The 14,282-nt window shown below is 38.2% G+C and overlaps 1 protein-coding gene and 1 pseudogene across 1 annotated transcript; one reads left to right on the top strand and one right to left on the bottom strand.

Moving 5' to 3' along the window:
• The first annotated feature begins 6,345 nt into the window (after positions 1-6,345).
• Positions 6,346-7,398, top strand: LOC134209721 (uncharacterized; annotated as a pseudogene).
• An 89-nt stretch (positions 7,399-7,487) lies between these two features.
• LOC134216344 (uncharacterized) lies at positions 7,488-8,831 on the bottom strand. The gene is made up of 2 exons (XM_062695254.1): positions 8,727-8,831; positions 7,488-8,669 (listed from the first exon to the last, which is right to left on the bottom strand). Exons 1-2 carry the CDS (start codon positions 8,744-8,746, stop codon positions 7,574-7,576), a joined length of 1,116 nt encoding a protein of 371 aa, XP_062551238.1. The 5' UTR covers positions 8,747-8,831; the 3' UTR covers positions 7,488-7,573.
• Positions 8,832-14,282: the final 5,451 nt, after the last annotated feature.

Genomic DNA, 14,282 nt, shown 5'->3' with positions numbered 1-14,282 from the left:
ATATTCACGTGGTACACTGTGAAAAAGCTGAAAACACACTTAATCAAATGACCCAACCGTTCCTGCGCTCGTCTATGGAACCTAGTGTCTATATATTCTACCATCTATAGTTGGAATTAAATCGGTTGAGGATAAGTTCCAAAAAAGTGAGCTAAACTTTTCGCACTTTTGGTGCGCACACACACAGAGACATCATCGCAGTTCATCGAGCTTATACGTATATAACACTACTGAGTCTCAGGCCTTCTGTAAAAGTTTGGTTTTGGAGCGAAGACATACAGCCTTTTCGTAGAAAAAGGCAAAATAGTGTTTCAGCCATAATTTCCGATCCATAGTCCGATCTAGCCAATTTCAATAGAAAACAATGGGACAAGATTCTGCGTCAGAATGCAATCTGTTGCGAGCGTCAATAGATGAAGTCTAAGTGCTAAAAAAGTGAGCTAGACTTTTTCGAACTCTTTTTCGCAATAAATAGTAATTTGACCATCCCAAGCAACACCAGTCAAGTGAAACTGGTTGCAGCAACTTATTTGCGACTGAATCTGGTCATATATCAGTTACTATTTTCTATATGAAACATGTGTGCTACTCGGGATAACATCTAAGCCCATAGTCCGATCTGGCCAATTTTCAATAAGAAAATATGAGACATTCTGCGTCGAATGCAGCTTGTTGTGAGCAAATCGGTTAAGGATATGTGCCCGAAAAATGAGTGACATTTTGTACGCGATTTTTTCGTATGAATTTGTATTTTGGCCATAACTACTGATCCCATAGTCCGATCTGGCCAATTTCAAATAGGAAACAATGGGACAGGATTCTGCGTCGAATGCAACTTGTTGCGAGCAAATCGGTTGAGGGTAAGTGCCCTAAAAATGAGTGACCTTTTTTACGCGATTTTTTGTATGAATTTGTATTTTGGCCATAACTTCTGATCCCATAGTCCGATCTGGCCAATTTCAAATAGGAAATAATGGAACAGGATTTTGCGTCGAATGCAACTTGTTGCAAGCAAATCAGTTGAGGATAAGTGCCCGAAAAATGAGTGACATTTTTACGCGATTTTTCGTATGAATTTGTATTTTGGCCATAATCTTTTGATCCCATGGTCGATCTGGCCAATTCAAATAGGAAACAATGGGACAGGATTCTGCGTCGAATGCAACTTGTTGCGAGCAAATCGGTTGAGGGTAAGTGCCCGAAAAATGAGTGACATTTTTACGCGATTTTTCGTATGAATTTGTTTTTGGCCATAACTACAGTCCCATAGTCCGATCTGGCCAATTTCAAATAGGAGAAACAATGGGATAGGATTCTGCGTCGAATGCAACTTGTTGCAAGCAAATCAGTTGAGGATAAGTGCCCGAAAAATGAGTGACATTTTTTACGCGATTTTTTCGTATGAATTTGTATTTTGGCCATAACTTTGATCCCATAGTCCGATCTGGCCAATTTCGAATAGGAAACAATGAGAAAGAATACTGCGTCGAATGCAACTTGCGAGCAAATCGGTTGAGGGTAAGTGCCGAAAAATTAGTGACATTTTTAGTAGTTTGCACACACACACACACACATACACACACACATACACACACACACACACACACACACAGACATCACCTCAATTCGTCGAACTGAGTCGATTGGTATATATACACTATGGGTCTCCGGGCCTTCTATAAAAAGTTTGTTTTTGGAGCGATCATATAGCCTTTACCGTATACTTAGTATACGAGAAAGGCAAAACGTTTCGCTATTCTGAGAAATACCAACTTTGAGAATAATGTCTCGAAGTTGAATCCCAGTTAGAAACCCTTTTGGAAATTAACGAAAATTCTTAAAAAACCTCAAAAGCCAATTCCAGCGCTTAAAGAGGGAAATAAAATTTTATTAACAAATGGCGGAATGGCTCAAAAACTTGCTCAGCAGTTCAAGAGTGCCCTTAATTTTAGTCTAGGTCTCACTAGTCCAATTGAGGATCAGGTTACACGTAGCTTCGAAGACATTCTCAATCAAGAGAATGTTTTTGACCCTTCGTTGGGAACTAATTTGGATGAAGTGAGATCTATTACTAGAAAATTTAAAAATATGAAAGCCCCAGGTGATGATGGTAATTTCTACACACTTATAAAAAAACTTCCTGAGAGCTCTTTATCCTTTTTGGTTAATTTATTTAACAAATGTTTTCAATTGGCATACTTTCCAGATAAATGAAAAAACGCCAAAGTTGTTCCAATTTTAAAGCCGCACAAAAATCCAGCTGAGGCTTCTAGTCATCGCCCAATCAGTTTGCTTTCTTCAATAAGCAAACTGTTTGAAAAGATTATTTTAAATAGAATGATGGTTCATATTAATGACAATTCTATCTTTGCTAATGAGTGATTTGGTTTTCGTCATGGGCATTCAACCACTCATCAGTTATTAAGAGTAACGAGTTCAATTCGGCTCAACAAATTTGAAGGATATTTCACTGGAGTTGCTCTTCTTGATATAGAGAAAGCATCTGACAGTGTTTGGCATGAAATTGATGAATTTTAATTTTCCTCTGTACATTATTAAACTGATCCAAAATTATTTATCAGATCGCTCACTGCAGGTAAACTATCAGTATTCTAAATCTGATAGATTACCTGTCAGGGCTTGTGTCCCCCAAGGCAGCATGCTGGGGCCCATATTGTATAACATTTTTACTTCTTACTTACCTGATTTACCACCAGGGTGTCGAAAATCTTTGTTTGCAGATGACACGGGCCTTTCAGCCAAAGGGCGAAGCCTTCGTGTCATTTGTAGTAGACTGCAAAAAAGTTTGGATATTTTCTCCAGTTACTTGCAAAAATGGAAAATTTCGCCGAATGCTTCCAAAACTCAGCTTATAAATTTTCCACATAAGCCGAGAGCTTCTTATTTGAAACCTTCTAGCAGACATATTGTCACTATGAATGGGGTTCCAATTAATTGGTCTAGCGAAGCCAAATATTCAGAACTTCTGCTGGACCAAAAATTAACTTTTAAAAATCACATTGAAGGCCTTCAAGCCAAATGTAACAAATATATTAAGTGTCTATATTCACTAATAAACAGAAAATCAAAACTTTGTCTTAAGCACAAACTTTTGATTTACAAACAAATTTTCAGACCTGCCATGTTGTATGCTGTGCCAATATGGACTAGTTGCTGCAATACCAGGCACTTCAGAGAATTGAAAATAAAATTTTGAAAATGATTCTGAAGTTACCTCCGTGGTATAGTACCAATGAACTTCATAGAATTTCTAATATTGAGACATTGCAACAAATGCCCAACAAAATAATTTCCAATTTTAGACAAAAATCGTTGCAATCTTCTATTGCAACGTTTAGCTCCTTGTACCCTTAGTATAAATTAGGTTAAGTTTAGTTTAAATAGAAAACATTGTAATTCCTACATGGTTCAATTAAACCAGAGGAAAAATCCCAACTGCCAGAGGCAATTGAAATGTATTATTAAAAACTAAAAATGTAACATAGCAAATAAGGATGATAGTGGTAATAAAACACGGAACACATAGTCTAAGAGATGAATGCACGTATTAGATAATTAGCAAATAAAATTAGTTAAAAAAATCCTGTCGCAACCTGCGAAGCCTAGCGACTTGCAGTTCCATGTTCCAAGCTTCCAATCGTGATCCTTTAAGGCTCCCCCAGACCTAAGCGATTTCATCGCCGCGACGGCGACAACTAGTCGCTGCGATTCTATAGTTGGGTCGCTGCAGGCAATGTGGTATTTACACTTCCATATTACCGACGACAGAATCGCTGTCGCCAAGCGATAAAATCGCGTCGCGACTATCGCATCGCGTGTGTTTGGGGGAACCTTTATTCGTCGCCTAGGTCGTTGCCGATTGTATCGAGTCGTATTATCTTCTATGTCGTTCGTAATGGTTGTTTTTAAAGGCGGTTTATTGGGCCTGCGCAAACCTCCTGTCTCGTCGGAGGGCCGTTGTATCAGGGCTGTTTAGCGTCCCACCTAACACCAGGACTTCGGCTTGTGCGCTTTGAGCAGCTTGAAGCTTTTTATAAAAGTTTAACAGAGCCCACTGTCAAACCCCACCACATCCTAGGCAGGCAACACAACTCGCAGATGGCCTGGGGAGGGATCGTGAAGCCCTTGGACATAGTCCCTGCTGCCACTCTTTTGCCAATAAAAATGTGTGGATATTTACTAGTGTAGATACGAGAGCGTCGAACACAGTTCAGCGTCGGAAGCAGTTATTGTCAGAAAAGTTTATAGCAGCCGCCATTATGGCGTTCGTTGAATGCTGACGTGTTTTGGATATCGTCGGCGTAGCACCAAATTAGAATTCAGAAGCAGGGACTTTCGGATCGAACTTTCTTGCGAAATTTTATCTGTCAAACTAAATGATGCGTTGTTTAGCGCTTCTTTATGTGAATCCAGAGCACTATTTCCGAAAGGTTGGTATCGTGTTCGAAAGCAATTTCTATTTCACTCGAATCTCAAATTCCGCTTACAGAAGCGGAAAAGTAAAGAATCGAAATGGATTTTCCAAGCATTACTATATCATGTGAGCAAAGGATTATTATTTTATTTATTCAGACTAAGGCCGAAGGGGCCTGTGCGGTATATAGGAGTCGTCTCCATTCGGCTCGGTCCATGGCTACACGTCGCCAACCACGCAGTCTACGGAGGGTCCGCAACCCAACAAACATTCACTAGTTGAACTAACATCATTGTGATGATTTAATTCAGCGCTGTGTTGAATTATGTCTGTACTATTTCTTATCACAACTTCTGTTCAAGCTTTGTTCACACAATTTTGGCGAAGTTATACAACTAGGGGAACGGTTCGCCACTTCATCTCATAGCTCCTATTTCCATCCCATCAAAAACAAAGCAATGGAAAGGAATTTGGTTTGTTTAATATTTTTGCGATTTTTTTCAGCAGTGAGCACGCATGTTGACAGAAAGAAGCGACGAATTTGGTGCCGTATTTCTTTGTTTAGCGATGAGATGGATATATGTACAGTGAGATGGAGATCGGAACATTTCCCCTATAATATCTCATTTTGAAAAACAACTTTATTAACTGATTCGTTAAACCTTTAATAAGCATTTTACTAAGCCTCAATTCAGCTACATGTGAATTCTTCGAAAATAATAACACATAGAAGGTAACATCATTAAGATCTCCAATGAACGTATTTTAAAGCAATTGCTAATATTGGGATTCCACACATCAAAGATTCAATAATTTTCCGACGTTATTCAACGGCGTTATGTCCGGCTTTTAGTAAATTTAGTTGCGCATGAATGCATGATTTTTTCATTGCTCCAGCAGTTTTGTTTGTTCCGACAGCTTAATAAATCACGAATATAAAAAGCATGTCTTGAAAATAATACATTATTTTCCTATAAATAAAATTTTCCAAATCTAGAATCCAGATTTTCTTTCAAACTGAAAAGCATAATAATGTTTTTTTTCCACTGTGCGATAGATCAGATAAATGTGAAATCCAATGGTTAAGAAGGACAACGGTTAAGAAGGATGTCTAATGCTTGCTTATTAACTTACTATTCAAACTCAATTCGACCACCCTTTCAGAGCATCACATCATAGTCGAACAGAGAACTTTAAAAATCATTAGTTCAGCATATTGTTAAACTTCCCCAATATGCTGAAATGTGATAAAACGAAAACGTTAGTTCGACTTCAAATAAAGGTAGTAAACAAATAAATAGGCCATGTCGAATATTAGTTAGATTAGATGCTGAAATGAAATCTGTCTAGCGAATTATTTAGCATTCATTTTATTCAGCTACGAAAATCACAAATAAACAATAATTCAACCTAGATGCTTATTAGTAGCTTGTCGTTGTTTGTTGGGAAGTCATCTTCCACCTGATCGATCCACCTTGCCCGCTGCGCACCTCGCCATGTGAGCAAAGGATAATATCTTTGATTGTGCAAAGATATTATCCCTAATAAAAGAGCACAATGGAAAGATATTATCATTTGAGCATTTAATGATGACCCTTTTAGCCAGGTTTGCTCAGGTTGCGAAGGTGTTGCAACAACAAAAGCTGTGAACAATGTGTCTCTATGACGAACATTGAACTTTGTTGACTGAGCGGATATATTGTAGCGCGCCCACCAAATCGGAACGCGCGTGTGCGACACGCGACGTGAGACTGATATCCGAATCAATTGTCAGAATGACATTTGTCATTTTTGTAATTGTTTTGTTGTTGAGTCTTGAGAGTGAAATTATTACTGTTCAAAATAATATAGGGCTCATCTGCTTAAAAAAGTTGCTTTTTTCACATTTTGTAAAATAAACCTGGATTAAAATGGCAAATCCTATTATACATAACGTCCGACGACAACATGCAAGTATTAACACAGTGTACCATGCTCTTTATGGACACTATTTCCTTGGCATTTCGAAAAGAGAATTGGCTACAATCTACGGGAAAGCTGTTTCAACAATCTACGATTGGGTTTTACGGTACGAACGTGATGGAGTGTTCCGGAGGAAACAACGTGACCGTATTTACAGAAAATTCAACATCGAAAAGAGAGAATGGGTCGTGAACCTCTACCGGAATGAACCAATCCTATTTCTCGATGAAGCCAAGCAAAGATTTCAACATCATTTTCAAATTTCCATCAGTGTTTCTTCAATTTGCACTAACTTTCATGAATCAGGGCTTAGCTGGAAAACGATAGAACGGGGAGCAATACAAATCCGAGACTCTGAGATAATAAGATTCGTTCAGGAAATGCTCTCCATTCAATGACTTATATAATTTAGTTTTTCTGGATGAAGTTTCCTTCGATAACAAAGACATGCTACGCAGGAAGGGATATGAAGTGGTAGACAACTGATCTACCGTGGAGAGTTTTCTAGGAAACCAAGAGTGCCTTTTCTATGTTTTCTCGGATAAGGTGGAATGCTGGATAGTTTTTGGACAGGAGGAACTTTTAGCAGAAGGAAATTTTTTGAATGCTGCCGTACGTTTGCGTTGAATAATAATCTCGTTCAAAACTATCCAGGGTTCCACTCAATCTGGATTCTAGATGGCGCTCGCATACATTGCGACCCACACATTATCCGCTATCTATGATCTATTGGCATCATTCCCATATTCCTTCCTGCGTACTGTCCTTTTTTCAATCCCATTGAAATTGTTTTCGGTTTAATTAAAAGACATCTACAGAGATATCACCAAGAAAATGCATCGATATTGGAGGAAGTTTGTGAAGGAATGAACTACTTTAAAGTTTATCCCTGCCACAAGCTTTTCGAAAATTGTGGGTACATGTCTGGAGGTGTGTTCATTCCTGAAAAAGGCTTGAGCCAAGACCCAAAATACATGGACTTTAATGTATTTCCAAGATAAGTTTTCAAATAAAATTATAATTTATTTATGTAAAACGTTGAATGTTTTTATTTCATTAAAACAAAATGGAAGAAGGTAAAAAAGCCATTAAGATTCGCTTATCAAAAGCTGCGAAAGAAAGATTTTTTGGAAATGGTCATTACATCATAAAAGTGCTTTTCTCTATAAATTACTTCTACGCGTGATCAACATCAGTGCAATCCATTACTTTATCCGCCAAGGAGTGACTCAAACTTGTTTCCTCTGGGCGTGTGGCCGATTCTATCGCACTGAATAGCTCCGACTCGGAACTTCCTCGGATCGTCATGGCCTCCAATTTGCGCATTACTCCCTGTAGAACTGAAATTCCAAGGGAAACTTCAGTCTTCAAATCATCCAATTCGCGACACCAGGTATTATTGGATGTCTGAGCTACAACCATTCCACAATGAATTGATTGCAAACGTGCTGCTTCAGAAACGGCTGCCCAGCGGAAATACTTTGACAGCTCGATAGGAGGAGAATCCGCTTGCTTCAGAACTTCCTGCATATGGGCTGGTGAAGAATTGATTGTGTTGGCCCATAGTAACCACGAACTTTGATGGCCTTCTAGATGACAATGACTCTTCCGTAGTTCATCAGCCAACGCAGAGTCATCCCTTGTGGAATGAGCGCCCGCTCGATCTGGATTTTGTGGTGACAACAACCGTTTTGCTACTTGCTGATACTGGCCGGCCGTCTCCACTGCAGTTGAAAATGCATAGACAAATATTTTAACGCTCTTGCCGCGCCAGTTTCTCAGCAGCCGTGGTGTCAAAACACTAACAGTATAAATCCTTCTCTTCACCTCGTCCTGCAAATTTACAAACTCCTGAATGTCGTCAATGGTTGGTTCTGTTTTTTCTGCCCAATTTGGAACATCATTTTCGAATATAACTTTCCGGTCCATCAAATGCTTTGCTTGATTCCAGATTGATTCGATAGTTTCGTCCACTGAATTCCCATTCACAAGAGCTCTGACACTCTCCTTGGGGCGCTGTTGACTGCGATACAATCTCCGGCAAAATACGCCAGTAAAGGAAAAAACAAAATCTTCTCCTTCAAATAAATTCTCGGTGTCAACTAGGGATTCATCTGCTAGGATGTCCTCTCTAGGAGCATCGTCACTCAGCGGCCGGAATTCTCGCTGGTCGTCGGAAACCTCAATGCTGTACATTCGTGTATTCTTCCCAGCAGTTTCCTCTAGCAGATCAAGGCCATCCTCATCGAGATATTCCTCGGCTTCGTATGATCTGTGAAATTTGAGCACTGATAATCAACTGTAGGGGAAATGGAAATTAAAAACTTACTCTTCAATTTGTGAATCCATGAATGAAACTGTAACTGGAATTAATTATTTTCTCAAGACTCTTGAAATTTATTTAACGAGTCTGGTGAGTATCGACAACATAAACAAATACACGACAACGTTCACGTTACTCAATATGACAGAAAATTAACCCATTTCTTTTTATTTGATAAAATAAATAAAAAATGTGCATTTTTATGCAAGAAATGATCCTCCTTCCTAAATAAAGAGCTAATGTAATAAATGCACTTAAGTTAAATAACAGAACAACGGCTAATGTGGTTACCTAGGCTGTTGAAACAATTAACATATTTTAGCATTTTACTTTGAATTGGTATGTTTTTCTTTAACATGTAGTCGCGTATGAGAGAGTTGCTTTCTGAACTGCACTCTATTTTTGATTTTCAGTCAAATACCCAATATATCTAGGATCAATATCCCATTGTTTCATCAGTATCTCAGTATCAGTATCTCAGCTCAGAAGATCGAATTCGAATGATGGGATGGTTTGCAATGCCTGGGATTTTCTCCAACAGTATCCACCTAAAAAGAGCAAAAAATAAAATAGGCTTTTGTAAGGTTCTCACGCAAACTAATGAGAGCTGTCACTTTACTTCCGGAAAAATATTCTGCTTGATTATTCCGTAATGCTACGTTTAGACAAGGCAAGTGAATTGAGCAAGTCGCTTGAATCGAACGCGAATTGAACGTGTAAACACCTTAATTCAATTCGCTTGAACGAAAATAAAGTTGAACATGTTCAACTTTTAGCAAGTCAATTAAATTCAACTTGCCCTGTCAAAACGTAGCATAAGTAGAAGTGACATTTCGCTCCATGTAGATCAGTTGTCAAAATTCCGCTTGGTAATATTGAACAAAATTCCGTAACCTCTCTACTTTTCAAGACGATACTGGCCTGAAGTTTAGTAATTAGCCTGTACCGTGGGGCATCGAAATCCGTACACTTAAGCACCTTAGTATATGAAAAAGTCATTAGAAAATAGGAATCGAATGTAAATAAAACGTTTGTCATCGACACAGAAGCATGAAGGCTTCTGCTTTTGAAGTGCTTCACATTTACTCATTGAAACTACGAAGAACATGATAAAATAATGAATTAAATCAACTACTCCTGACTCGAAATCCGTCCACCGTGGACGGATTTCGAATCAAATTCCGTACAGCTATTATTATTTTTTTTTTTTTTTGTTAAGGTTTACTGGCGGGACTCTGAATAGAGTAGAAACCTCTGCACCAGGCCTTTGATGATACCGTTGCATAATTCCGTTCGAAGCAGTTTGCCAGCCGTACATGGAACATGTCGTCCAAGAAGACGCTGTTGCAACTGAATCAGAGGGAATTACGTTCATAGATAGTCAGAGAGGTCTCATGCTAACTAACATCGTAATCGTTTAAAGTCATTTTTGTCATTTTCTTGTCAGAGTCACATTATTTAACCAGTTTTTATGCTATTTAGATGTCTATTGTCATTGTACGCGTTCAAAATCAACCGAAGCAGTTTATCCGACTCACATGGAACATGCTGCCCAATGCTTCATCGTAGAAACTGAGACGGAAGTTTTTCTTTTATCAAATATAAGAAAGTGTTCAATTCCCGATTTATAAAAAATGACAAGCTAATAACTTTTGAAGCAGTTTTCCAGCCGTACAAGGATCATGTCGTCCATTAAGACACTGTTGAACTGGCTCAAAAGACATTATATTTACAACTTTAATAGATATTCTCTCCAATTATCTCATTCCTAATTATATAGATTGATTTGTACGATGTCATTTTTGTCTTTATGGTCAGAAGGTATGAAGTATGGGTTCCTCGAATTACTTTGTTTACCTAAGTTATTGGTTCTTAATGGTTTTTGTTCTGAGTCAATACTATCAAACACAATGTTAGTTATGTCTTGTAAAAAGTGGAAACTGTTCGTGCATTTGGTCTATTTTATTGTTTTTCTTTTGTCAAGGTAGTCTAAGATTATTATTATGTTTTAAGAAGTAGCTTAATCGTTTCTAAACTGTCAATATCTATAATGTACTAATGATCAGCTATGAGTCAGCTATAGGATTCACTTTTCGGTGGCAAAGTAAAGCTTCATCACGCCTATTCCCTACTATTAGTAAAAATTATCGAGAATGAAGCCGTCATAAGATTGTTCATATACCATCATTATAATGTGTGGTATTTTTTATTATGGCTCTTCGAAGTGAGACATAACAAAATAATACTGGTACCACGTTCCTAGTTTTAAAAAAACTTCTATTCAGCGAATCCAGTAGTCATTTCCCTACGAATGTTTTGAATACATTGTGTATCAATAAATGCCTAGCTAGCTAAGTATAAGCGTGGCTACGTCTCATCGTCACAGGGAACGCATCAGAAAAGTATTGCCGAAAAGAAGAGAACTCACATCATTATCACTGATGTAAAAGGCCTCTGCCAGACTGCACTACCATTCAAGGCTCCATAACACGATGTCCGTTGGATCACATGCAAATGCCGTAAATTAGTGCGTCAATGCCAGATATGTAACGCGGCACCAAACAAAAATAGTCAACATGTGATACCACCACGACAGGATATGTCTTTGGTTGCCATCTCAGTGCTAATGGCGTAAGCCGACCCACCGCGGCAAGGTAACATATCCGAGGGGAAGGTAAATTCCGTACAGCTATTATTTAACTAAATATTAAAATTGAAACAGTCTGATTGACTAAATTACCACTGTAAATAGTTCGATACGCACCTTGAGAAGCGATCCCTTCGATTTGTATTCCGCTTATCTTATGTAATGATTCGCAATTAGCAATTAAAACACAGTTACTTTTGGTGCAATTATGCTCTACCCGAAAACAAAATGGCGGCACAAACTCCGCGTTTGATAGATGGAGATTTGTTTTTGATTTTTGTTGTTTTATTATCAAAGCCTTCTTTCCAATTCTATGCCCTAAAAGCTTACTGCCAAGAATCTGAACAGGGTAAGATGTATTATTTCTACATTAATTACCTTTAACCCCCTTTAATTTATTGATATGTCATGAGGTGGACGGATTTCGGTCCCTCACGGTATCTCAAAAAAAGTTCATCTGACCAGAGTTGAGATACAGTAATATCCCGATATTGGGGTGAAAAAACAGGGTGTGTGACAAAATCGGAAAAAAATTATTTCCAATTTTTTAATTCATTTCACAAATTTGAATCATTTTATGCCTTGGAAAGGCAAAATACGTAAACGGTACCCGTTATTTCTTGTCGAAAATGCTTACAGAATCCTTCACAGGTACTCAGAAGTCATTTATAATAAACTACAGGCGGTGAAAGTTATTTCATGAAAATCAATGTTGTTTGCGGTATTATTTACGGAAATAAAAAGAACGGCTAAAATTTTCAAATTTTTCTGGGGTGGTGAAATCGGGTCGAAAATGTGATAAAATCGGGACGTGATCAAATCGGGTCGAAAAGGTGATAAAATCGGGGGCAGACAAAATCGGGGAGTGACAAAATCGGGTCGACACTGTATATATTGACTATAACTTTGCCATACCAAGTTTGGACCATATTTATTCGCAAGATAAAAAAAAAACAATATTAAAAAAATTTCATTTTAATCAAAATATATCGATAAGAAAATCATTTTAAGCTTTAGTGGAATGTATAAGAGGAGTTATTTCATTCAGTTTCATATATTAAATTAGATAATACATACTACTCATGCTTAGTAAAGTTAAATTTTCTTCGCAATGATTATTGATTTTCATCCCTTCGAATTTGTAGTATGTTATTTTTACATTTAAATCAAATAACTAGTAATCGAATAACAAATTTACCTATAATTAGTCATGGAAAAAAGCGTCCGAATAGGTCGGTGGTCGACATCACCAATGTTAGTATGGTTGTTTACCACTCCACTCGACACAATCAAACGGACAATAAAAACCCATTCCATTAATCGCATAAAGCAAAACGAACAAACATACCAGCAGCGAAATAAACTCCGCCTACCTCACACTACAGTGCCTACGATTTCCAACAAAAGCTTTCCCCTCACGTGTCGCAAAATCGTTCGGTTACGCTCCTGCACTGGCTGACTCACACCTCCTCGCGGAGTGCACTCTACACGATTTTCATTGTTCCGAATCTTTTGCTGTGGTTTTGTGTTGTTGTTCTCAAGATTTCCCAACTCCTCACCATCCGCCCAGCCTCGTGTCCTTTTTTCGATTTGGATAATGGCTTCCGCTATCAACTCACAGACACACTCAACCCAGGCAACCACTTGAGACGGGCGCGCGCTGTTGTCGCGGCGATTACCCATACTATGAAGAGCACTCCCGTTGGAAGATATGAGGCATCTTCCTTCGCTTCGTTGCAATCGAGAATGGGTTGAAGATTGAAGGCAATAAATGGATTTTATTCAATTGTTTCGGGGTGACTGGAGAAGCCAAGATGCCGTGTGTGTGAGTACGGGAATGTTATGAAGGGCGAGGAAAATTAAATGATAGGATTTTCATCCTGGGTGAGCAAAGAGAGGAAAGCGAATGCGAAGAAGGAAGTGTTAGAGGTAGATACCACTACATCGTAAATCGAAGACGTGTACTGTAGTCGTCGCACGTGCTCAGGAGAGAACGGCATGAATTTAACAAGACGGAAATATATCTACATTGCACAAATCTATGTGTGGCAGTGTCTACTTGCCTGAGTCCATTATAAGTTAATATATTAAATTGCTTGGTTTTTAAATTTAGAAATTAAATTGACTCAGTTAAGCAATTTATGTGTCATGCAATTTTATTTCATAACAGCCATTCTTCGTCGTCTCTGTCTACTAAACAGAGACCCTTCGGAGTTTGTATTTCTGTCAAAGCGATTTCGCTTGGCAGCAAAATTTCTTCGATGGCTCAATCTGATAGCACAAGGCGATCCAATTGTTCTTATCTGATGGGACTCGGTGAACGAAATGTGGACAGCAAATATTTAATGTCCAGTTGGCATGTATCCGGTAATCCGGTTCCATGGCAGTAGGACCGATGCATCCGTTTAGCAAATCTACAAACTGGCTGCTTCTGATGCCGTCGGCTCTCTACTCTACTGTTTTATTCATCATTTTTATTTAGCTTGAGGTTTACGGCCATATCAGTCTCGACAAATCTATTTGATGTCCTGCTATAAAAAATAAACTTTACGATGATGAAATTGCAATGATATGTAGAAAAATGCACCACTATGGAAACTCATTTACATCAATCAGAATTTCATAGCAGTCTTGGTAAATACTAGATGGAAATCGGATGAGAATCTTTGCAATTGCAGGAAATAGGCTGGGTAATAGATTTTTGTACGTGAAACACTTAAAAGTAATTGGAAATGTTATTTGCAATGGTTTTTAAATAGGAGGATGCGATAAAACATGTTTGATATGCAAACGGAATAAGACTTGCATTATATGTTTCTATTGGCCTTCTGTATTCATCCAATTGCATTGAGGCGAGTTGTTTAGTCTGATGTTGTGAAGGTAAAGCTAATAGGGGTACCTGGGATAATATACAC

The sequence above is a fragment of the Armigeres subalbatus genome, chromosome 2 (assembly GCF_024139115.2).
Source record: "Armigeres subalbatus isolate Guangzhou_Male chromosome 2, GZ_Asu_2, whole genome shotgun sequence".
In the NCBI taxonomy this organism is placed as follows: Eukaryota; Metazoa; Arthropoda; class Insecta; order Diptera; family Culicidae; genus Armigeres; species Armigeres subalbatus.
This window is presented reverse-complemented; position numbering and strand designations above follow the sequence as displayed.

What these genes read in the sequence shown, in the direction of transcription:
- LOC134216344 (XM_062695254.1), bottom strand. Translation starts at nt 8,746, where the DNA reads ATGGATTCACAAATTGAAGA. An exon ending in ATGGATTCACAAATTGAAGA is followed by an intron (nt 8,670 to 8,726) that starts GTAAGTTTTTAA and finishes CAAATTTCACAG; the next exon opens with ATCATACGAAGCCGAGGAAT.